Source organism: Mesoplodon densirostris, chromosome 4 (genome assembly GCF_025265405.1).
Source record: "Mesoplodon densirostris isolate mMesDen1 chromosome 4, mMesDen1 primary haplotype, whole genome shotgun sequence".
Classification (NCBI taxonomy): domain Eukaryota; kingdom Metazoa; phylum Chordata; class Mammalia; order Artiodactyla; family Ziphiidae; genus Mesoplodon; species Mesoplodon densirostris.
The window spans coordinates 30,576,391-30,601,679 of NC_082664.1; the positions used below are offsets into that span (position 1 = coordinate 30,576,391).

Sequence of the window (25,289 nt, forward strand, 5' to 3'; positions counted from 1 at the left end):
ATATGATATTTTGCCTTTTGAATTGGCTTCCTTCACTTAACATGATGTACATGCGATTCATCTATGTTGTTGTGTTTGGCATTTAATTGAAGAGTAGTATTTCATTGTATGGTGTACCACATTTTATTTATTAGTTCTCTAGTTAGAGGAAATTTGGGTTTGCCCAGCTTGGGGGGATTACAAATAAAGCCTATAAATATGATTGTGTAAGTTTTCATACAAATATAAGTTTCCATTTTAATAAGGTAAATACAAAGGAGCAGAATTGCTGGACCATATGGTAAATCTATGCTTAACTTTGTAAAATACTGCCAATTTATTTTCCAAAATGTCTCTACCATTTTGCATTCCCACCAACAAAGTATAAGTGTTACAGTGATTCTGCATCATTACCAGAACATGGAATTGTCAGGTTTTTAAAGTTCGAATTATTTTGTCTATTCTAAAGATATTTGGTTGTATCTCATTGTGGTTTTAATTTGTTTTTCTCTAATGACTAGTAGTGTTGAGCATCTTTTCATGTAACTATTTTGCCATTCATACTTTTTTTGGTAAAATTTCTATTCATATCTGATGCCAATTTGAAAAATTAGATTATTTGTTTTCAGATTTTTGAGTTTTGAGAGCTCTTTATGTATTCTATATATATATATGTACTTTATTAAATATATGATTTGCAAATTAAAAAATAAATAAAAATAAATAAATTTAGGGTTACCAAAGGGGAAAGGGGGAGATAAATTAGGAGTTTGGGATTAACATATATACACTACTATGTATAAAATAGATAACCAACAAGGACCTACTGTATAGCACAGGGAACTGCACTTTTGTAATAACCTATAAGAGAAAAGAATCTGAAAAAAGAATATATAATGGAATCAGTTTGCTGTACACCTGAAACTAATACAACAGTTTAAATCAACTATACTTCAATAAAAAATAAAATTAAAAAAGAAATTACTTAACTTATCTGTGCCTCAGGTTTTTCATCGGTAAAATGAGAACTAGTACTAGAATTAGTATAGTGTTATGAAAATTAAATGAGTAAATGCAGTATATGAAAAATACAACACTGTCTGGCACATAGTGAGTGCACAATAAATGTTTGCTGCTGCTGCTGCTGCTCTGATTGTTGTTATTGGTTAGATGACAACTGAATACTTGAGTTTTTAATCTGCATTTATTTTTTTTGGTGTTTTCCTTAATTGATTTTTTTAACACTTCAAGTTAAATGTCTTCTTTTGAAAAGTAGCCGGAAGTTTTTGATAGTTGTTTGGTGCCTGAGGACTTATGCACTGGTTATACCAACCTCTCCCAGCTTTAAAAATTCTGTTTATCCCAAGAGATGAGATATTTTCTGCTGCTTATAATTTTATTGCTTGTGTGTGACAATCTTCTGCATACGTAATGTTTTGTTTCAAAGCTGCCTCACACTGTAAAACTTAATGTTGAGCCACGTGTGATACCAATGAAATAAATCTACTGAAGTGACAGTTGGTTGAACAGATACATTGAATTCACATCTACATTTGCTAGCACGCTGGCAATGACAAATACATCATAATTTGCTCTTCTTTCTGAAACACTAAAAATTTGGAAAAATCGGTCTTTGGATCAGAGCAATGAGATATTTCAGATAAGTTTTTTTTGTTTGTTTGTTTTCGTTTTTTTTTTTTTTTTTTTGCGGTACGCGGGCCTCTCACTGTTGTGGCCTCTCCCGTTGCGGAGCACAGGCTCCGGGCGCGCAGGCTCAGCGGCCATGGCTCACGGGCCTAGACGCTCCGCGGCATGTGGAATCCTACCAGACAGGGGCACGAACCCGTGTCCCCTGCATCGGCAGGCGGACTCTCAACCACTGCGCCACCAGGGAAGCCTTCAGATAAGTTTTTAACATAAATTTTGAAATGTTTACTGGCTTATTCGTCCCAAGCATTTCAGTTACTCATGATTTGCTGTATTCTTTACAAAGAAGTTTCAACTCTATCCAGTAACTCTTTAAAAAAAAAAAACTTACTGAAATATAGTTGATATACAGTGTTGTGTTAGTTTCAGGTGTACAGCAAAGTGATTCAGTTATACATTCTTTGTTTACATTCTCTTCCATTATAGGTTATTACAAGATATTGAGTATACTTCCCTTGCTATACAGTAGTTCCTTGTTGGTTATCTGTTTTATATAAACTAGTATGTATATTTTATTTATTTATTTATTTATTTTTTAAACCTGTTTTTTAAAAAATTTATTTATATTATTTTATTTATTTATTTTTGGCTGTGTTAGGTCTTCATTGCTGTGCGCGGGCTTTCTCTCTAGTTGCAGCAAGTGGGGGCTACTCTTCGTTGGGGTGCACGGGCTTCTCATTGCAGTGGCTTCTCTTGTTGCAGAGCATGGGCTCCAGGCACACAGGCTTCAGTAGTTGTGGTTCTTGGGCTCTAGAGTGCAGGCTCAATAGTTGTGGCTCACGGGCTTTGTTGCTCCACGGCATGTGGGATCCTCCCAGACCAGGGCTCAAACCCATGTCCCCTGCATTGGCAGGCGGATTCTTAACCACTGCGCCGCCAGGGAAGCCCAGTATGTATATTTTAATCCCACTACTAATTTATCCCCCCCCCACCCCTTTCCCCTTTGGTAACCCTAAATTCGTTTTCTATGTCTGTGAGTCTATTTCTGTTTTGTAAATAAGTTCATTTTTATCTTTTTTTTTACATTGCACATATAAGTGATATAATGATATTTGTCTTTCTATGGCTCACTTCACTAAGTGTGATAATCTCTAGGTTCATCCATGTTGCTGCAAATGGCATTATTTCATTCTTTTTTATGGCTGAGTAATACTCCATTGTGTATATATATCACATTTTCTTTACCCATTCATCTGTCGATGGACACTTAGGTTGCCTCCATGTCTTGGCTATCGTAAATAGCACTGTTACGAACAATGGGGTACATGTATCTTTTTGGATTGTAGTTTTCTCTGGATATATGCCCAGGAGTGGGATTGCTGGATCATGTGGTAGATCTATTTTTAGTTTTTTTTTTTGTTTTTTTTTTTTTTTTTTTTTTTTTTTTTTTTGGCGTTACTCGGGCCTCTCACCGCTGCGGCCCCTCCCGCCGCGGAGCACAGGCTCCGGACGCGCAGGCCCAGCGGCCATGGCTCACGGGCCCAGCCGCTCCGCGGCATGTGGGATCCTCCCGGACCGGGGCACGAACCCGTGTTCCCTGTCTTGGCAGGCGGACTCTCAACCACTGCGCCACCAGGGAAGCCCTATTTTTAGTTTTTTAAGGAACCTCCATACTGTTCTCCATAGTGGCTGCACCAGTTTACATTCCCACCAACAGTGTAGGATATGGTTCCTTTTCCTCCACAGCCTCTTCAGCATTTATTATTTGTAGACTTTTTGACGGTGGCCCCTCTAACCAGTGTGAGGTGGTACCTCAGTAGTTTTGATTTGCATTTCTCTAATAATTAACATTGTTGAGCATCTTTTCATGTGCCTTTTGGCCATCTGTATGTCTTCTCAGGAGAAATGGCTATTTAGTCTGTTCAGTAACTCTTAAGAATTTATTTTCTTTGTGGAGTAAAATGCAGTAAGATTACATGATATTGTTAGGGAATAGTTGATGATATCTGATTATTTGAAGTTAGGATTTGAACTTTGGCAGTCTAGATTTAGAGGGTTGTGTTCTTAAGCACTGTTATAATTTTATAGCACAATGTGTGAATTAAAAATTACTTTATTAAAAGTGTTGAATATAATTAAACTTTAAAAAATTTCATGATATATGCTTTTCATTCATATGATATATGCTTTTCATTCATATGATATATGCTTGTGGCTAAAAAACAACAGTGCCTTCCCTACCCCTAATCCCACTCCCCAGTGACACTTAACCATTTTTATTTCTGCTTCCCATTGGTAATATTTTAAGTTCTTTAGATAATATGATTTTACTGTCTGTTCTTCATTTACCAATGCTTATCATTGGTTCTCCACTATAAAGAAGAGAAAGGATGATTTAACCCACACATCCTGCCCTTCCATCTTCTCTTTGCCCCTTCTCCATGCAGACTTCAGAGATTAGATTATTTTTAGGTTTTTCTCTTGGTTTCCTATACCATAAAATTTTTGTTCTATTAATTTTAGATGGTATGTCTTCATTCCCTACCATGTAATATAAAAATACTAAAACCCTTTGTTCTCTTACCTTCAAACTGATATCAACTATGCTTTTCTTTTTTGTTGTTGTTGTACATGGGCCTCTCACTGTTGTGGCCTCTCTTGTTGCGGAGCGCAGGCTCAGCAGCCATGGCTCACGGGCCAAGCCGCTCCGCGGCATGTGGGATCCTCCTGGGCCGGGGCACGAACCTGTATCCCCCGCATCGGCAAGCGGACTCTGGACCACTGCGCCACCAGGGAAGCCCCATCTATGCTTTTCTTTTCAACATTATATAGGTCAATAATATTTGCATTCTACACCATAAATTGTCTCCTTTTCTTTGACTTGAGTTTATTGTAAAAGTTTTCATTATTATGACTCTTATTATTGTTTAATGTAGCACTAAGTAATGTGTACATTTCCTTCTCTATCCAGTAATTCATTGATGTAGTCAAAAGATATTCACTGAGTGCCTGCTGTGTTGTAGGCATCTAGGCACTGGGAACACAAGAGAACAAAACAGACAAAATCCTAGCACAGTGCATGCATTCTAGTGGGTGTTAACAATGAACAAATAAATGTACCTGGCATACAAAAAGGGAATTAGGTGTTAAGGGAGTATGTGGAGGGTGAGATTTAAAATAGGATGCTCCGGGAATCCCTCACTGAAAAAGTGATTTTTTAGGAAAGACCCAAAAAAAGTAAGAAAGCAACATTCAGGTGTCTGAGGAAGCAGATTGTAGACAGTGGGCAGCAAGTGCAAAGGCTCTGGGGTAGGAGAAAGCCTGTTGTGTTGGAGGCACAGCAAGGAGGCCAGTGTGTTTAGAGCAGATGGCACAAGTAGAGGTGAGATCAGGTAAGTAGCAGGGTCCCCTGATTATGCATGTGGTTTAGTACTTTTCAGTACTATCAGACCTATCACCTGTTAATTTACTAGTTATATAATCTTGTCTAAAGCACGTAACTTTTTTGACACTTGGTGTCTCATTTGGAAGGTGAAGTTTTTTGATCTCTTTAAGTTCTTTTAAGCTTTAAGTTTACGTGGTTAGATTTAGTACATATGCTTAGTTTAGTGTTCTGTTTTGGGTTTTTTTGGCCGCAGTGTGCAACTTGTGGGATCTTAGTTCCCCAACGAGGGATTAAACCCTGGCCCTTGGCAGTGAAAGTGCGGAGTCCTAACCACTGGTCCACCAGGGAATATACTTAGTTTAGATCACTTGTTCAAATGTAATTGTATTATTCCAAAGTTATACTTAAAGAATAGTCCATTTTAATTTAACTACTCCTTTTTTTTTTTTTTTTGCGATACGCGGGCCTCTCACTGCTGTGGCCTCTCCCGTTGCGGAGCACAGGCTCCGGACGCAGAGGCTCAGCGGCCATGGCTCACGGGCCCAGCCGCTCCGCGGCATGCGGGATCCTCCCGGACCGGGGCACAAACCCGTGTCGCCCGCATCGGCAGGCGGGCTCTCAACCACTGCGCCACCAGGGAAGCCCTAACTACTCCTTTTTGATTAAAGACCCTAAACAAATTTTGATGTCATGTTCTGCACATCTGCATCCTGTATTTGCTAAATAACATAGGCTATGTGTATGTGATAATGTGCCTTATAGCTTCTTATAAATTAATGATTCTGTCACTTTTTGTTAATGCTGGGAACTGCTGACTGTACAGTCTCTCACATCAGAGCTCTACAATTTCTTCTCATGGATAACAGTAGCAAAGCAGGGGGGAAATCTACTTTTTAAATAATTTTTTTCAAGAAAAGGACAAATGACTTAATTCATCCAAGAATGAAATTCCACATACTAGTTTTTCTAAACTACTTTTTGTGAATAAAAGTCCCTGACTCAGAGGGAGTTTGGAAATGGTATACAGACAAAAGAAGTTCCAGAGTCAAATATTTTAGCCATTAAAGCATAAATCAGCTGCAGTTCTTCAGTGAGATAGTGTCTCAGAGAAGAAAAGAGACCTCTTTAATAATGTTTTTTCAACTGGCATGTTTTTCTCATAGTCTAATAAGACACAAGGCTGATTTCTATCTCCACATTTCTAAAATAGATTATGCGACTGAGTTAGTCCATATATGAGATACTTTTGTTTTCTTCTTTCCACCAAGTCTTCCCTCCTTTTTTTTTTTTTCCTGGCATAAATACCCTTATGTCACCAGTTGAGATGATGAAGATGATAGAATAAAATCCCTTGGAAACACTTTGAAACCTCTATTCATTTCTCAGCACCTAAAGGTAACTCAAAGATCATAAAACCCTACTTTCTCATTTTATTATTAATATAAAATGGAAACAGAGGTTAAATAACTTGGAGGTAGTATTAGAAATGAACCTTAATAAAAAACAAGAAAGAAAACATATATAAGGGAATCCTCTGGTGGTTCAGTGGTTAAGACACCACATGTTCACTGCCAAGGGCCCAGGTTCAGTCCCTTGTCGGGGATCCCACAGGCTATGCGGTGCAGGCAACCCCCCCCCCACACACACACACAGATAGGTGATACTAGAGATAAGAAAGTGTGAAGGGACTTCCCTGGTAGTCCAGTGGTTAAGATGCCATGCTTCCACTGCATGGGGCGTGGGTTTGATCCCACACACCACGTGGCGCAGCAAAAAGAAAAGAAAAGAAAGAAAATGGAGAGACCCAATTACAGACTAAATATGTGAATACTGTATAGTTTGATAAATTTGAAAATTTAGATTAAGAATATTCTAGGAAAATATGCATTATTAAAATTAGCTAAAGTACAAGCATAAAAGTTGAATAGACCCCTAACCATGAAGGAAATAGAGAAAGTTATTAAAACTCCAAAGCTATCCCCAAAAGACTTAGTATAGATGGTTTTACAGGTCAGTTTTCTTTCACAACCTTGAAGCATAACTCTTATGCTATTTAACTGTACCAGAGCTGACGGGGGAAAAAAATAGAGAGAAAGGGAAGAAAAAGAGGACAGTTTCCTATTTTTTTTTAAGGCATTAACAAAATCCTGATACAACTACCTAACAAAGATAGCACAAACACAAAAAATCACAGACCAACTCCACTTAAGAATATAGATGAAAAACTAGGCAGAAAAGTAGAACAAATGGGATCTAAAAGTAGGGTTTAACTCAAGAATCCACAAATGATTCAGTGTTAGGAAATTTGATATAGTTCATCACATTGATGGGCCTAAGAGGAAAAAGACTTCATAATTGCAATGGAAGCGACATTGAAGGACTCACACTTGTTGATTTCAAAACTTAGTACAAAGTTAAGTAATCAAACCATTGTAATAATGGCATAAGGACAGATGTATAGAACAATAGAATAGAATTGAGAGTACAAAAATAAACCTAAACATCTATGGCCAACTGATTTCTGACAAGAGTACCAAGACCATTCAATGGGGAAAGAATAGTCTTTTCAGCAAATGGTGATGGGACCATGGGATTTCCACGTGGCAAAAAATGAAGCTGGACTCCTACCTCACACCATATACAAAAATTAATTCAAAATGGATCAACAACCTAACTATATGAGTAAAACCATAAGACTCTTAGATGATAACATGGGGTAAATCTTCATGACCTTCATATACGTGACACCAAAAGCATGAGCAAGAAAGGAAATAATATATGAACTGGACTTCATTAAAATTAAAAACTTTTATGCATTGACGTTATCAAGAAAGTGAAAAGAGAACTACAGACTGGGAGAAAACATTTGGAAATCATATGTTTGATAAGAGTCTAGTATCCAGAATATATAAAAAAACCTGATTTAAAAAGAGACAAAGGAGTTGAATAGAAATTTCTCCAAAGAAGATACACAAATGCCCAAAAAGCACATGAAAAGATAGTCAGCATCATTAGTCATTAAGGAAATACATATCAAAACCACAATGAAGTACCACATCATACCCACTTGGATGCCTATACTTAAAAAAACAAAAAGGAAATCAAGTGTTGATGAGCATGTGGAGAAACCAGAACCCTCTTACATTGCTGATGAGAATGCAAAATAGTTCAGCTTCTGTAAAAAGCAGTTTAGTGGCTCCTCAAAAAGCTAAACATAGAATTACCATATGACTCAGCAATTCTACTGCTAGGTATACACCCAAAAGAGTCAAAAACATACACAAATAAATACATGTACACTCATGTCTATAGCACCACTATTCATGATAGCTGAAAGGTGGAAACAGCCCAAATGTCCTTCAGTGGAAGAATGGAAAAACAAAGTATGGAAATACAAATACATCAGCTATAAAAAGCAATAAAGTACTCATACATACTACAATGTGGTGACCCCGTACTACAATGTGGTGACCTCAAAAACAGTATGCTAAGTGAAATATATCAGACATGAAAGGTCACATATTGTATGATTCCATTTATATGAAATATCCAGAATAGGTAAATCCATAAAGACAGAATGCAGGTTATTGATTGTTAGGGGTTGTGTGGAGGGGCATTGGGAAGCAAATGCTTAATAGGTGCAGGTTCTTCTTTTGGTGTAAAGAAAATGTTTTGACTATAAAGCAACTATAAAGTATGGTACTGGCACAAAAACAGAAATACAGATCAATGGTACAGGATAGAAAGCCCAGAGATAAACCCATGCACCTGTGGTCACCTAATCTATGACAAAGGAGGCAAGAATATACAATGGAGACAAAGCAGCCTCTTCAATAAATCGTGCTGGGAAAACTGGACAACTACATGTAGAAGAATGAAATTAGAACACTACCTAACACCATACACAAAAATAAACTCAAAATGGATTAAAGACCTAAATGTAAGACCAGACACTATAAAACTCTTAGAGGAAAATATAGGAAAAGCACTCTGACATAAATCACAGCAAGATCTTTTATGACCCACCTCCTAGAGTAATGAAAATAAAAACAAAAACAAGCAAATGGGACCTAATTAAACTTAAAAAAGCTTTTGCATAGAAGACGAAAAGACAACCCTCAGAATGGGAGAAAGTATTTGCAAATGAAGCAACAAAGTATTAATCTCCAAAATATACAAACAGCTCATGCAGCTCAATATCAAAAGAACAAACAACCCAATCAAAAAATGGGCGGAAGACCTAAATAGACATTTCAGCAAAGAAGACATACAGATGGCCAAGAGGCATATGAAAAGTTCCTCAGCATCACTAATTATTAGAGAAATGCAAATCAAAACTACCATGAGGTATCACTGGTCGGAATGGGCATCATCAGAAATCTGCAAACAATAAATGCTAGAGAGGGTGTGGAGAAAAGGGAACCCTCTTGCACTGTTGGTGGGAATGTAAATTGATACAGCCACTGTGGAGAACAGTATGGAGGTTCCTTAAAAAACTAAAAATAGAACTACCACACGACCCAGCAGTCCCACTACTGGGCATATACCCTAAGAAAACCATAATTCAAAAAGACACATGCACCCCAATGTTCATTGCAGCACTATTTACAATAGCCAGGACATGGAAACAACCTAAATGTCCATCGACAGATAAATGGATAAAGAAGATGTGGTCTATATATATAATGGAATGTTACTCAGCCATAAAAAGGAATGAAATTGGATCATTTGTAGAGATGTGGATGGACCTAGAGCCTGTCATACAGAGTGAAGTAAGTCAGAAGGAGAAAAACAAATATCGTATATTAACACATATGTGTGGAATCTAGAAAAATGGTACAGATGAACCTATTTTCAGGGCAGGAATAGAAAGGCAGACATAGAGAATGGACATGTGGACACAGTGGGGCAAGGGTGGGTGGGATGAATTGAGAGGTTAGGTTTGACATAAATACACTACCATGTGTAAAATAGATAGCTAGTGGGAACCTGCTGTATAGCACAGGGAGCTCAGCTCGGTGCTCTGTGTTGGGTGGGATGTGGAGGGAGGGAGGGGATGTGTGTATGCATATGGCTGATTCACTTCGCTCTGCAGCAGAAACTAACACAACATTGTAAAGTAATTATTGTCTAATAATAAATAAATAAATAAAAAGAAAATGTTTTGGAACTAGATAAAGGTGGAGATTGTATAACATTGTGAATATACTAAATGCCACTGAATTATTCACTTTAAAATGGTTAATTTTATGTTATGTGGATTATATCAGTAAAATAGAAACATTAAAAATATTATTTTTCAATCCTGATAAATCTTCTTATCAAAATCAGAATAGCATAATACTTTCTTTCAATGACTGAAAAACTATCCCAGAGTCATGCATAATGGTGAAACATGTACAATGAAGTCAGGAGGAAGGTCAGTTTGTACTTAAACATCATTATTATTTGACAGTGATTGAGAAATGGTAGTAAGTACCTTTGGATAAGAAAATAAACAAAAGTTGTAAGTGTGGGAAATCCAGATATTTTCTGTATTTTCTTTTTCTGCAGATGATGTCTATCTGAAAAGCCCAAGAGAATCAACCCAAAAAACTGTTGAAAATGATAGGAAATTCTAGTATTTTGGCTGCTTTTAAGATAGACTGAAATCAGTGGATAGAAAAACCAGTTAGTTTAGTTGGGAAATATTATAGGTCTTGGATCCTGGCAGAATGTGGATTAAGCTAACACAGTAATACTCCCAATACAAATATCTAGAAATGCTGACTGTATTTTCAAACAAACTTTTCTCTTAAACCATAGCTGAGCTTTCAATAAAGACAGATCTCCAGTTACCAGAAATTAAGAGGGAATTTGAGAGCAAGGCAGAAATCACACTAGCAGCCTAAGAGGGAAACGATTTGTGAGCTAGAGCCTTTGCATTTAACATCCATTCTGAAGGTCCTGGACTCAAAAAGCAGAGAATTAGAACTGAGAACCCAGCATGGAACAGAACCTTCAGGGGGCTTTACAAGCAGTGAAATACAGAACTAGCAGGAAAAGCAAAAAAAAACAAAAAACAAAAACAAAAAAGGGAGCCTCCCTCTACCCAGACCTTGGGTGAGAAAAGGAATCTCCCAGGAAAAATTGAAACCATGGATTTGGACTTGATGTGCTAAAACCTGCATGACGTAAGAGTCTTCAAATGAATATACAGTAGGTCTTAGGCTACTAAACATCTGTGGTACCTTTTAGAAGCAAATGTAAAACCACTCCACAATCTAGAATGCATGAAATTTCCCTACAAAAATTGAGCTTCACTAGAGGTGAACTTACAGTTTTGTTTTGTTTTGTTTTTTAATTTTTTTTTCTATTTTTTTTATTAGTTTCTGCTTTATAACAAAGTGAATCAGTCATACATATACATCTGTTCCCACATCCCCTCCCTCATGCATCTCCCTCCCTCCCACCCTCCCCATCCCTCCCCTCCAGGCGGTCACAAAGCACCGAGCTGATCTCCCTGTGCTCTGCGGCTGCTTCCCACTATCTATCTACCCTACGTTTGGTAGTGTATATATGTCCATGCCTCTCTTTCGCTTTGTCACAGCTTACCCTTCCCCCTCCCCATATCCTCAAGTCCATTCTCAAGTAGGTCTGTGTCTTTATTCCCGTTTTACCCCTAGGTTCTTCATGACATTTTTTTTTCTTATATTCCATATATATGTGTTAGCATACGGTATTTGTCTTTCTCTTTCTGACTTACTTCACTCTGTATGACAGACTCTAGGTCTATCCACCTCATTACAAATAGCTCAGTTTCGTTTCTTTTTATGGCTGAGTAATATTCCATTGTATATATGTGCCACATCTTCTTTATCCATTCATCCGATGATGGACACTTAGGTTGTTTCCAGCTCCGGGCTATTGTGAATAGAGCTGCAATGAACATTTTGGTACATGTCTCTTTTTGAATTATGGTTTTCTCAGGGTATATGCCTAGTAGTGGGATTTCTGGATCATATGGTAGTTCTATTTTTAGTTTTTTAAGGAACCTCCATACTGTTCTGACTCTACTACCCAAAGCAATCTACAGATTCAATGCAATCCCTATCAAACTACCACTGGCATTTTTCACAGAACTAGAACAAAAAATTTCAAAATTTGTTTGGAAAAACAAAAGACCCCGAATAGCCAAAGCAATCTTGAGAACGAAAAAAGGAGCTGGAGGAATCAGGCTCCCTGACTTCAGACTATACTACAAAGCTACAGTAATCAAGACAGTATGGTACTGGCACAAAAACAGAAAGATAGATCAATGGAACAGGATAGAAAGCCCAGAGATAAACCCACGGACATATGGTCACCTTATCTTTGATAAAGGAGGCAGGAATGTACAGTGGAGAAAAGACAGTCTCTTCAATAAGTGGTGCTGGGAAAACTGGACAGGGACATGTAAAAGTATGAGATTAGATCACTCCCTAACACCATACACAAAAATTAGCTCAAAATGGATTAAAGACCTAAATGTAAGGCCAGACACTATCAAACTCCTAGAGGAAAACATAGGCAGAACACTCTATGACATAAATCACAGCAAGATCCTTTTTGACCCGCCTCCTAGAGAAATGGAAATAAAGACAAAAATAAACACATGGGACCTAATGAAACTTCAAAGCTTTTGCACAGCAAAGGAAACCATAAACAAGACCAAAAGACAACCCTCAGAATGGGAGAAAATATTTGCAAATGAAGCAACTGACAAAGGATTAATCTCCAAAATTTATAAGCAGCTCATGCAGCTCAATAGCAAAAAAACAAACAACCCAATCCAAAAATGGGCAGAAGACCTAAATAGACATTTCTCCACAGAAGATATACAGACAGCCAACAAACACATGAAAGGATGCTCAACATCTTTACTCATTAGAGAAATGCAAATCAAAACTACAATGAGATATCATCTCACACCAGTCAGAATGGCCATCATCAAAAAATCTAGAAACAATAAATGCTGGAGAGGGTGTGGAAAAAAGGGAACACTCTTGCACTGCTGGTGGGAATGTGAATTGGTACAGCCACTATGGAGAACGGTATGGAGGTTCCTTAAAAAACTACAAATAGAACTACCATATGACCCAGCAATCCCACTACTGGGCATATACCCTGAGAAAACCATAATTCAAAAAGAGACATGTACCAAAATGTTCATAGCAGCCCTATTTACAATAGCCCGGAGATGGAAACAACCTAAGTGTCCATCATCGGATGAATGGATAAAGAAGATGTGGCACATATATACAATGGAATATTACTCAGCCATAAAAAGAAATGAAATTGAGCTATTTGTAATGAGGTGGATGGACCTAGAGTCTGTCATACAGAGTGAAGTAAGTCAGAAAGAGAAAGACAAATACTGTATGCTGACACATATATATGGAATTTAAGAAAAAAATGTCATCAAGAACATAGGGGTAAGACAGGAATAAAGACACAGACCTACTAGAGCATGGACTTGAGGATATGGGGAGGGGGAAGGGTAAGCTGTGACAAAGTGAAAGAGCGGCATGGACATATATACACTACCAAACGTAAGGTAGATAGCTAGTGGGAAGCAGCCGCATAGCACAGGGAGATCAGCTTGGTTCTTTGTGACCGCCTGGAGGGGTGGGATAGGGAGGGTGGGAGGGAGACGCAAAAGGGAAGGGATATGGGAACATATGTGTATGTATAACTGATTAAATTTGTAAAATAAAAAAAAAATATTTTCTGCAAAAAAAAAAAAAAAAAAAAAGGAAAATAAAGTGCTGATGAGCATATGGAAAAATTGAAACTCTGATACATTTTGATGGGAATGTAAAATGGTGCAACACTATGGAAAACTGGCAGTTCCTCACAAAGCTAAACATATAATTACCCAGTAATTCTACTCCTAGGCATAAACCCAAAGAATTGAAAGCAGGGATTCAAACAGATACTTATATGTCAGCATTCATTGTAGCATTATTCATAATAACCAAAAGGTGGAAACAACCCAGGTGTTTTGTCAATAGGTGAATGGATGAACAAAATGTGGTATATACATACAATGGAATCTTATTCTACCTTTAAAAGGAATGAAGTTTTGATATGTGCTACAACATGGATGATCCTTGAAAACGTTATGCTAAGTGAAATAAGCTATACATGAAAGGACAAATATTGTGATTCTACTTATATGACATATCTAAAATAGGCAATTTCATAGACACAGGAAGTTGATTAGAGATTACCAGGAGCTGAAGGAAGGGAGAACTTGGGAGTATTGCTTAATGTTTTCAGTGTTTGTGTTTGGAGTGATAAAAAAGTTCAGGAAATAGGTAGTGGTAATGGTTGTACAACATCATGAATATAATAAATACCACTGAACTATACACTTAATAGTTTAAAGGGAAAATTTTTTTTTGGCAAGTTTTATGTTATATGTATTTCACCACAATTAAAAAAAATTAATTGATGACTCAGTGGTGCACGTTGAGTGAATTGTATGGTACGTGAATTATATCTCAATCTAAAAAAAAAAAGTCTGTTTCCTAGACACGTGAATGAAACTGTAGATATCAAAGACTAAGAAAATCTTAAAAGCAACCAGAAAGGGAAAGACAAATTATATACCATTAAAAATATAATGAGTTTACACACCTATCAAGAATGGTCGGGGCTTCCCTGGTGGCGCAGTGTTTGAGAATCTGCCTGCCAATGCAGGGGACACGGGTTCGAGCCCTGGTCTGGGAAGATCCCACATGCCGCGGAGCAACAAAGCCCGTGAGCCACAACTACTGAGCCTGCGCGTCTGGAGCCTGTGCTCCGCAACGGGAGAGGCCGTGACAGTGAGAGGCCCGCGCACCGCGATGAAGAGTGGCCTCCTCTCTCCACAACTGGAGAAAGCCCTCGCACAGAAACGAAGACCCAACACAGCCAGAAATAAATAAATAAATAAAAAAAAAAAAAAAAAAAAGAATGGTCAAAATCCAGAACACTGACAACATCAGATGCTGGTTAAAACGTGGAGCAACAGGAACTGTAATTCATGGCTGGTGGGAATGCAAATGGGACAGCCACTTTAGAAGACTTTAGGAGAAGTTTTCTCATAAAACTAAATGTACAGCTACCATATGACCCAGCAATCACACTCAAACCAAATGAGTTGAAAACTTATGTCCACACAAAAACCTGCACACGGATGTTTGTAGCCACTTTATTCATAATTGCCAAAACTTGGAAGCAACAAAGATGTCTGTCACCAGGTGAATGGATAAATAAACTGTGATATGACCAGACAGTGGAATATATGAAAAGACATGGGGAACCTTAAATGCATGTTACTAGTGAAGGAAGCCAGTCTGGAAAGGCTACATACTGTATGATTCCAACTCTACGACAGTTCTGGAGAAGGCCAAACTCTGGAGACAGTAAAAAGATCAGTGCTTGCCAGAGTTTAGGGGAGAAGAAGAGATGAATAGGAGGAACACAGAGGATTTTTAGGACAGTGAAACTATTCTGTATGATACTACAATGGTGGATACATGTCATTATACATTTGTCAAAATCCATAGAATTTACAGCACCAAAAGTAAAACCTAATATGGACTGTGGATAAAGTATAGGTTTGTTGATTGTAACAAATGTACCACTCTGGTGTGGAATGTGATAGTGGGGGAAGCTGCGGGGGGGCGGTACAGAGGGTATATGGGAACTCTGTACTTTTCTGCTCAGTTTTTCTGTGAACCTAAAACTGCTCTAAAAACTAAAGTCTTTTAAAAGAATATATATACACAAATATATACATAAATAATAGGTGTAAAACCAGTTCACAGTAGCAACAACAATTATTAAATACTTATTAATCTAGAAAATGTATATTTGAAGGCTACCTTAAAACTTCAGAGACATAAAAGACTTGAATAAGTAGTATTAGATGAAATGGGTCAATATTATGTCAGTTTTTCTCAAATTAACCAGTGAATTTAAGGTAATCTTAATTAAAATCCCAAAGGTTTTATTTGTCAGCAACTGAACAAAATTACTCCAAAGCTGATCCCAAAGAATAAACATGGGAAATAACCAAGAAAATTCTGTGGGATAAAAATTAGCGAAAGTTATTGTGCCAAAGCAGTTGTTAAAATAATGATCAAAATAGCATCTTGTGCCAAAATAGAAAGAAATATTGGTAGAGCAATATAGAAAATTCAGGATAATGTAATTTTAAAAAATACATATTTGGCATTGAGTCAGTGTTCAAGGATAGAGAATAAATTAAAAAACAAAATAACAAATTTTTAAAAATTGATAGTATATGTGGCAAGGTACCCAGAATGAGATGTCAGAAGTTTTTTTTTTTTTTTTTTTTTTTTTTTAATGGTACGCGGGCCTCTCACTATTGTGGCCTCTCCCATTGTGGAGCACAGGCTCCGGACATGCAGCCTCTGCGGCCATGGCCCACAGGCCCAGCCACTCCGCAGCATGTGGGATCTTCCCGGACCGGGGCACGAACCCGTGTCCCCTGCATCGGCAGGCGGACTCTCAACCACTGCGCCACCAGGGAAGCCCTGTCAGAAGTTTTTAAAATGTTAAAACAGCAATGCTGAGAGCTCAATTGCTGAGATTTTACTCTTTCCCAGTACTTGATTGCAGCTCTATTTACAATAGCCCGGAGATGGAAACAACCTAAGTGTCCATCATCCGATGAATGGATAAAGAAGATGTGGCACATATATACAATGGAATATTACTCAGCCATAAAAAGAAACGAAATTGAGCTATTTGTAATGAGGTGGATAGACCTAGAGTCTGTCATACAGAGTGAAGTAAGTCAGAAAGAGAAAGACAAATACCGTATGCTAACACATATATATGAAATTTAAGAAAAAAAATGTCATGAAGAACCTAGAAGTAAAACAGGAATAAAGACACAGACCTACTTGAGAATGGACTTGAGTATATGGGGAGGGGGAAGGGTAAGCTGTGACAAAGCGAGGGAGAGGCATGGACATATATACACTACCAAAAGTAAGGTAGATAGCTAGTGGGAAGCAGCCACATAGCACAGGGAGATCAGCTCGGTGCTTTGTGACCGCCTGGAGGGGTGGGATAGGGAGGGTGGGAGGGAGGGAGACGCAAGAGGGAAGGGATGGGGGAACAGATGTATATGTATGACTGATTCACTTTGTTATAAAGCAGAAACTAATTAAAAAAAAATTTAAAAAAAAAAGAATTTAGTGGGCTTCCTGTTTCCCTACTATAAACACCATAATCAAACTAGCCAACACCATAGGTCTGTGGGAATCACACTGTTCTAATTACTGCTTTGACAGTGCTGTTCATTATGGTAACTACTCCCACCTTGCCTTGGCATTTGAGTGTGGCTCCTTGGCCCCTGCCACCTCAGGATCCAGTTACTTCCATTGCATTTGTATTTCCTAATTCGGTGACTTCAGTTTCCACTGTACGGCTTGTCTGTAGAGCAGAGGGATCACAGAACGTTTCAAAGGATGTTGGGGCTCCCCCACCACACAAATTTATTTCTTGTGGTCATGATGAAAGGTGTGTTTCTAGACCCTCCTAGTGTGGGTGAGTAGGTCTTAAATGTATTCACTCTAACATTCCAATCGCCTATTTCTAAATTTATCGTATTTCTGTTAAAAGTTTTTTAGCCTAGTATGCCTCATTTTCAAGCCAACCCTGACCTGACACTGATATATAACATGTCAAGTCAAATATCTCTTTTGACCAAACATCACTGAAATCCCCCAAACAGTTGTTTTTATATTAGTAAGCTAGTAAATATGCTTGCACTAGTTAAAGTATTTACCATTCGATCTGAATTTTGCTGCTTAACACATTAATGAGAATAACGTAACTTCATACACTTCTTTTTAAACATTAAAATCTGTCTATTAAATACTTTGTCTAGCATTCTTTTGGTCCTACGAGCATCTGAGGCATCTTCTTATATGGTAGAGCCCATTTCCATATGAAAGTTGAAAATGCCTGGCTATTGCTTTTCAAGGCTCCCTTTCGGCTAGGGCATGGCATGATGTAGGTTCTGAAAATAATATTCACCAGTCGGAACCATCAGTATTCTTTTTGCTGATAAGTTGTGGCAACTATGGCAACTGTATCTGATTTCCAGAGAGAGCAGAAGCAGCAGTTCTATTGGCAGATTCCAGTGACTCAGCTGGTGGTTAACACTAAGGCATCTAGTGTCCAGATCTAGTTGGAAAGTTGGAAGAGAGTGCCATGGTTTTGGATGTAACTCTGAATCCAGTTCTCTAGCCCTCCCAAAGATTCTCTGAGTTACCCAATATTCTTTCAATAAGTTACTGTTCTGTCTATATCAACCACATTCTGTCACACCGTTGACCAAGGTCATTCTACACACATTAATAGAAATTATGTAAGAAATCTATATAAATATTATCATATCATTGTTGATCATTATTTTGGATGGTTTTCTTTTTTATATGTTTTGTGCAGACTGTTGGATTTCTGTAAGTTTAAACTACTTTTCTTGTGTTGCTTATTTTTTTCTACTCTGCACTTTTTAAGTGGTATTGTTTCCTTTATAATTACAAAACAATTACAGGCTTGGTTTAAATATTGTTTAAAATTAAGAATTGGAAATACTATTTGGTGTTATCTGAGAATATATTGTATTCATATGATGTTTATGGTTCCCGGCAGTCAAATGCTATTTGGGGAGACAATCTTTTCCTCATGATTAAGTAATTAACTCTACCTTTACTTTCTTCTCACAACCAGTTAGTTGTCAGATTCTATTGGCTCTGCTTTCATGATGCCATTCACTTATCTTTATTCCTACTACCACCATCATCCTATTCAAGTGTCCTGTTAACTCTTTCTGGAACTTTTATTTAATGAATCTTCCTTTCTTTAATCACTTCTGCCTCCAATTCACTCTGAGGCCAGTTTAATCTTTCAAGAGCAGAGCTCTTAGCTATAATCTTTCTCACCACTGCCAGCTCAGTTGAATGTGAAATCCACAGCTTAACATGTAGGATTCTCCACATTACAGCCTCAGCCCACTTCCTCAAACATATTTGTTAACTGCTGTCCTATGTGTACAGAGTTAGGGTAAAACTGGCCATAAGAAAAGAAAAAAAAAAAAACTACAAATAGAGCTACCATATGACCCAGCAATCCCACTACTGGGCATATACCCTGAGAAAACCATAATTCAAAAAGAGTCATGTACCAAAATGTTCATTGCAGCTCTATTTACAATAGCCCGGAGATGGAAACAACCTAAGTGTCTATCATCCGATGAATGGATAAAGAAGATGTGGCACATATATACAATGGAATATTACTCAGCCATAAAAAGAAATGAAATTGAGCTATTTGTAATGAGGTGGATGGACCTAGAGTCTGTCATACAGAGTGAAGTAAGTCAGAAAGAGAAAGACAAATACCGTATGCTAACACATATATATGGAATTTAAGAAAAAAAAATGTCATGAAGAACCTAGGGGTAAAACAGGAATAAAGACACAGACCTACTTGAGAATGGACTTGAGTATATGGGGAGGGGGAAGGGTAAGCTGTGACAAAGCGAGGGAGAGGCATGGACATATATACACTACCAAAAGTAAGGTAGATAGCTAGTGGGAAGCAGCCACATAGCACAGGGAGATCAGCTCGGTGCTTTGTGACCGCCTGGAGGGGTGGGATAGGGAGGGTGGGAGGGAGGGAGACACAAGAGGGAAGGGATATGAGAACATATGTATATGTATGACTGATTCACTTTGTTATAAAGCAGAAACTAATAAAAAATATATAAATAAATAAACTAGGATGAAACTGAGACTTAGAAAAAAAAGAATCTGAAAAGGAATATATATAATATATATTATATATAACTGAATATATATATTATTTGATTCACTTAAAAGTGAGCATTCTTGCTGTTTTGTATAATGTTTATTCAAAATTATAGCTGTTACAATTCTTTAATGTCCTTAGTCTATATGATCTTTATGATCGATCCCTCAGGTATTTTATTACCTAAGGTCCAACAGTTTCCTAAATTGATTTTAATATGTTGGTTTTATGCATTTATTCAGTATTGGAAAGATAGGGGTAAAAATGAAAAATTCAGTATATGAGCATTATAAGACTGTCCTGGATCAGGCTGCTTGGGTTTGAGCATTCACTAGCTGAATGGTTTTGGGCAAGTTGCTTAAACTCTCCATGCCTGTGTTTCGCAGGGCACTGGTTATTGTGCCCATGAATTACTACTGTTTCATCTTCATCCAGGGCCAAATGGTGGGAGATTCAGAGAGGGGGGAAAAAGCAGAAGTGGGGGTGGGGGTGTTGGCCCACCTTCCTGGAATCACAGTCTCTTTAAACAGAGGACAGCCGCCTTTTCTCAGAGGTGTGTGGCTCTTGCAGGTTTCCCTTGCTGCTACCGCCGACACCACCACGGAATTTCCTGGGGACTGGGGTGTGAAAGTTAAAAAAAAAGATAAATAAAAGGGAGGGGGATTCCTATACTCTCTGAGGATAAGGAGTTACCTTACCTGGTCCTTGGGCCAGAGGTAGAGTGCTTTTCCCAGAGTTCTCTCTGTGCCATAGCACTCACTTGGATATCTGGCTGTGTTAAGTTCAGGCTGGAGGTACCAAAGGGGAGGAGGGGCAGGGAAGGTCAACTCCCTGCCAATTCAGAAATACCTTGAATTCTGGTATTCTTCTCTGATTCATCTTATACTCTTTACAGAGAACTCAAATAGGTGCTTCCATGTATTCTGTTCTGGTTTTATGGTTTCATTCAGAGGGTGAGACAGGGTAAAATATGTCTACTCCATTTTACCCAGAACCAGACTCTAAATTTCCTTTTAAAAGAGAGCACTTGTGAGATAGCCATCATCCTCTGTGCTTTCTAACCCAAGACTATTCCCACGCTAAGGTACAATTTGAATAATATTACTACCTTGCAAAAACAAACCAAAAAAAAAGCTTTATTAGCTCTTCGTTGCCTCTAGGATTAAGTACAGACTCATTTCAGTGTTCAAATTCCCCAGCTGCATATACCTCGTATTCTTGCTAGACAGGAATATTTGCTGATATATAGTTATTCTATTCTACACCTATAGCTTTTGTTAAATTCTACCTGCCTAAAATAGTTTCCCAACCTTTCCAATACAGCTTCTTCAAGTTCTGCATATCTTCTAAAGCTCAGATGCACTACCTTCTTAAAATTTTAGTTTTCTGCCCTTTTCTTACGTGCTTCCCATAAAAGGAGTATGTGATCTCTTCAGCCCTTGAGTAACTGTTATTTTTATTTGTACCTTTTCAATACACACACACACACACACACACACACACACACTTTGTTTTAGGACTATTTTTATGTCTAGAGATATATTAACTGTGTCTAGCATAGGCTGTTATGCCTCAGGTCCAATAGATTCAGGTGACATTTAGTGCTTATCATGTACTTTTTCACCTACTCCTCTATAACAGCTCTTGGAGACCTTTATTCTAAATCTCAGTCACATGAGGACACTGAGGGTAAGTAAAGTAACATTACCTTATCTCTTCTATAATGGCTGTGAGTTTCTTGAGTGCAGGAATTTTAATATTCAATTTTCTACCATGTAATATCTACCATATAGTAGCTACTCAGTAAACAGCAATAGCCGTAACTTTTCTCTTCTTTCTACAGTACCTTGGGCATGTAGAAGTTGATGAATCAAGAGGAATGCACATCTGTGAAGATGCTGTAAAAAGATTGAAAGCTGTATGTATTTGATGGTTGCCAGTGTTGATCTATATGCTGTAAATATTTTCTCAAAAGATTTTGCTCAGTAAATTTTAGTGACCCACTATCCAGTAAGAACAGTGTTTCTCTTAAGGCAAAAGATGTGGGCTCATTAATAGAGAGCATTTCATGTTGTCTATCCAAAGGTGTAAGTTACAATGACCAACTTCTTCAATTTAGGCCAGACATTATCTAAGAGATACTTTTAATTCAGAACCCATATTAAACAAGTGGTATGAATTCTTATAGATGAATAATATTCTAAAACCAGCATAAAACTATTACAGTTAGTCTTTTAACCTAACTGTGACAACTGGGTTATAAATTACTGATTTTAAATCTATAAGAAACAGCTTTCCAGGAAAAAGTATAAAACAGAGATATCTGTGTTGACGGTGGGTGAGGTTTACATTTTGGGGAGACTTAATTATCATTACTGCTACTCCCCAGTTTCCTTCTCTATACTCCTCTAACATAAACAATGTATTTCCCTGCCTTTTGCACAAACTTCAGCATACTTGAAATGGAGAGTCCTTTTCCAGGATAAATAATGTCTGTTTTGCCTATTATGCCATAGAACACATCCCAGGCACATGCCTGCGTATTTAATAAAAGGAGAGAATGAGTTCAGAGTTCATAAAGATTCAGATTAAAGTGTTAACTTCATATTTTGGATAGGTTTGAAGAATGTTTCTTAAATTCTGACAGCCCTCTTCACAACCTTCTCTCCAATGTGTGGCCTTTCCCCCCTTTGCTTTGTGAAAGCTTTAAGCATTACTTCTGCATGCCCTTACCCCAGAACAGCATTAAATACTTGTTGCTTTGGGTTTGCTGGTATGGTGGGCTGCTACAAGTTTGGCTACTAATGAATGCTTTTTTTTCCCCTCAGTTTGCTTAATCAAGACTTTTCTGCTTCTTGGTACATTCTATATGACCTCTTATATACAATTCCTCAATATAAAAGATATAAAGTCAAGGAAGCAACCAACTCAGAGAAGTGGATTATGTTTTCGAACAAATGTCTGAATCTATTATAGAAAGGAGAGAAGGAGAAAAATAACTGATTATGGTATACAAAAAACTGAAAAACAAAACAATATATAGACACACATACATACCCTTTACTACAGATTTTGGTCATTTAAATTCTTAAATGTTTGAAGCCCTTCTTAGTCTATCTGTGCTCTCCATTTAATCATCATTAATGTAAAAGGGACTTTATATAATAATTTATAGACTTGCCATGTCCACCTAAATATAGTCCCCAGTTAAATACAGCCTCAGATAATGCAGTTTTCCAGGAAATTTAAATTCAGTCTCTTATTTAACAAAATAATTCTAAGTTCACTAATAGAATAAGATTTTCTAAGAACATTTTAAAAAGTAATGCAATGATTTGCCCTACTAGTCATTAAACATCATAATGCTAATAACTGAAAACAACAGATGAATCAGTTAATAGACTAGATAGACCTGAAACAAACCTAGTTATTAAAATCTTAGAGCCTACGTAACATTTGGAAGGTCACTGTGGAATGAGCCTTTGGAAAGTCTTAATTCAGCATATGGCTTCATGTTTACTCTCTAAATAAGGAAAAACTAGGGATGGTTTAAGTTTGCCCAGAAGATAATTAAGAAGTGGTATTTAGTTGTTTAATGAGCAGTCAATCCTTTCACTGTCTAGTTTTCTTTAACCTACTTTTAATTAGAAACCTCTCTTTATTACATAGGTAGTATATGTTCATTCTGTAAAATACAAATGAACAAAAACAGTACATAAAATCTCTTGCAGTCCCAGAGATAGCCACTATTCACTGTCTAGTTTTATTTTTTATTTATTTATTTATTTTTAATAAGGGCAGAGTGCCTGCTTCTCTTTAAAATTTATTTATTATTTATTATTTATTTATTTATTTATTTATTTATGGCTGCGTTGGGTCTTCATCGCTGTGCCCAGGCCCTCTCTAGTTGCGGCGAGCAGGGGCTACTCTTCATTGTGGTGTGTGGGCTTCTCATTGCAGTGGCTTCTCTTGTTGCAGAACATGGGCTCTAGGTGCGCGGGCTTCCATAGTGGTGGCACGCGGGCTCTAGAGCGCAGGCTCAGTAGTTGTGGTGCACAGGCTTAGTTGCTCTGCGGCATGTGGGATCTTCCCATACCAGGGCTCAAACCTGTGTCCCCTGCATTGGCAGGCGGATTATTAACCACTGAGCCACCAGGGAAGCCCTGTCTAGTTTTAAAGCTGATTTTTTAGTTGAGTGAATTTTTTTGTTTTATTTTACCTTTTGGCTTTAACCAAGGAAATTGTAAACTATAAGCATGGTTATTTGAGATACAGGACTTATTTAAATAATAAAATTATTGAAAAAATGAGTTTTTATTTTTACCAGAAATAGGAACCAAATTGCTGTTTGAAAAATTATATCTATGCCTGGAACAGTGTCTGGCACATAATAGCCACTCAAAAAATATTTGTGGAATAAATATACAGAAAACAATTCAGTCTTCAATATGGGGTCAAATTGAATTTCGTAATAATCATCATAACAATATGTTATATTTAATGTTTAAAGTTTATGAAACCCTTTTGCATATCTCTAAAAGATCCTTATTTCCCTGTGGTCTTTTATAACTAAAATGAAATTGTGCATATTTGGATTGCTTTTCTGGACATACTTGAACTTTTGAACTTTGAAGGAAGATTGACCACTTCTGAACTTTTGATTCAAGAAGTTCTTTAAAATTTTTCAGACTAACCCTACCCAGGAGACTTGGAGCAAGTGTTGTATAATAATTTTGCACAGGCAAACAAGTATTTTTAAAAGTAAGATTTAATTTTGGGGAGACTAGTGCCAATTTCCTATTTATTATACTCACTGAAACGTCCCCTTCTAATAATACCCTTTCTAATGCTGTATGAAAAAGGCTGCAGAAAGTTGGAAGTCTTCAGATGTTGTTCATCTCAGATCATGTTAGTCCACAAAAATTCATGCTTTTTGTCTTCTTTTCATATTTTTACTATACAGAAATTTCTAGATGCCTTTTTCCCTTCTTTTACCAAACAATCGTCTAACAAACACGTATAATCTACTGTGCCAGATGCTTATATTGTGCCAAAAGCTATGTGTCTGGAGATGTTTGTTTATTTTCATAGATGATAAATATTCCTCTTATCATTTCAAATAAATGGAAGCAAATGTAAAAATGTACAGACCTACAGATTAAAGAAGAAATAGCATGTCTGGAACAAGTTTGAATGCCAAAAAAGTTTTAAAATTTGAAGGATTATGTAGCTCAGATGTACCAGTTAAATAGGAAAACAAACATCTTAAACCTATCACTCAAATGATCTTTGAACTAAAAATGTAACATTCTAGCGCTTCTTAAATTTGTGCGGGCTTGAAGAAGCAGGATAATTTGCAAGTACAGTTTTTTTTTCCTTCCAAGTAGTCCCTTATAATTTAGGATTACTTTAACTTCAG

The 25,289-nt window shown here is 37.3% G+C and overlaps 1 protein-coding gene across 6 annotated transcripts in view; it reads left to right on the forward strand.

The window, feature by feature from the left end:
* The window catches only part of NUMB (NUMB endocytic adaptor protein), a 174,706-nt gene that overhangs the window by 113,833 nt on the left and 35,584 nt on the right, over positions 1 to 25,289 (forward strand). For all 6 annotated transcript variants that reach the window (XM_060095887.1, XM_060095886.1, XM_060095889.1 and 3 more), the window contains one exon: positions 21,714 to 21,788. In XM_060095887.1, the coding sequence (XP_059951870.1) occupies positions 21,714 to 21,788 (75 nt within the window). The remainder of the gene's footprint in view (positions 1 to 21,713; positions 21,789 to 25,289) is intronic.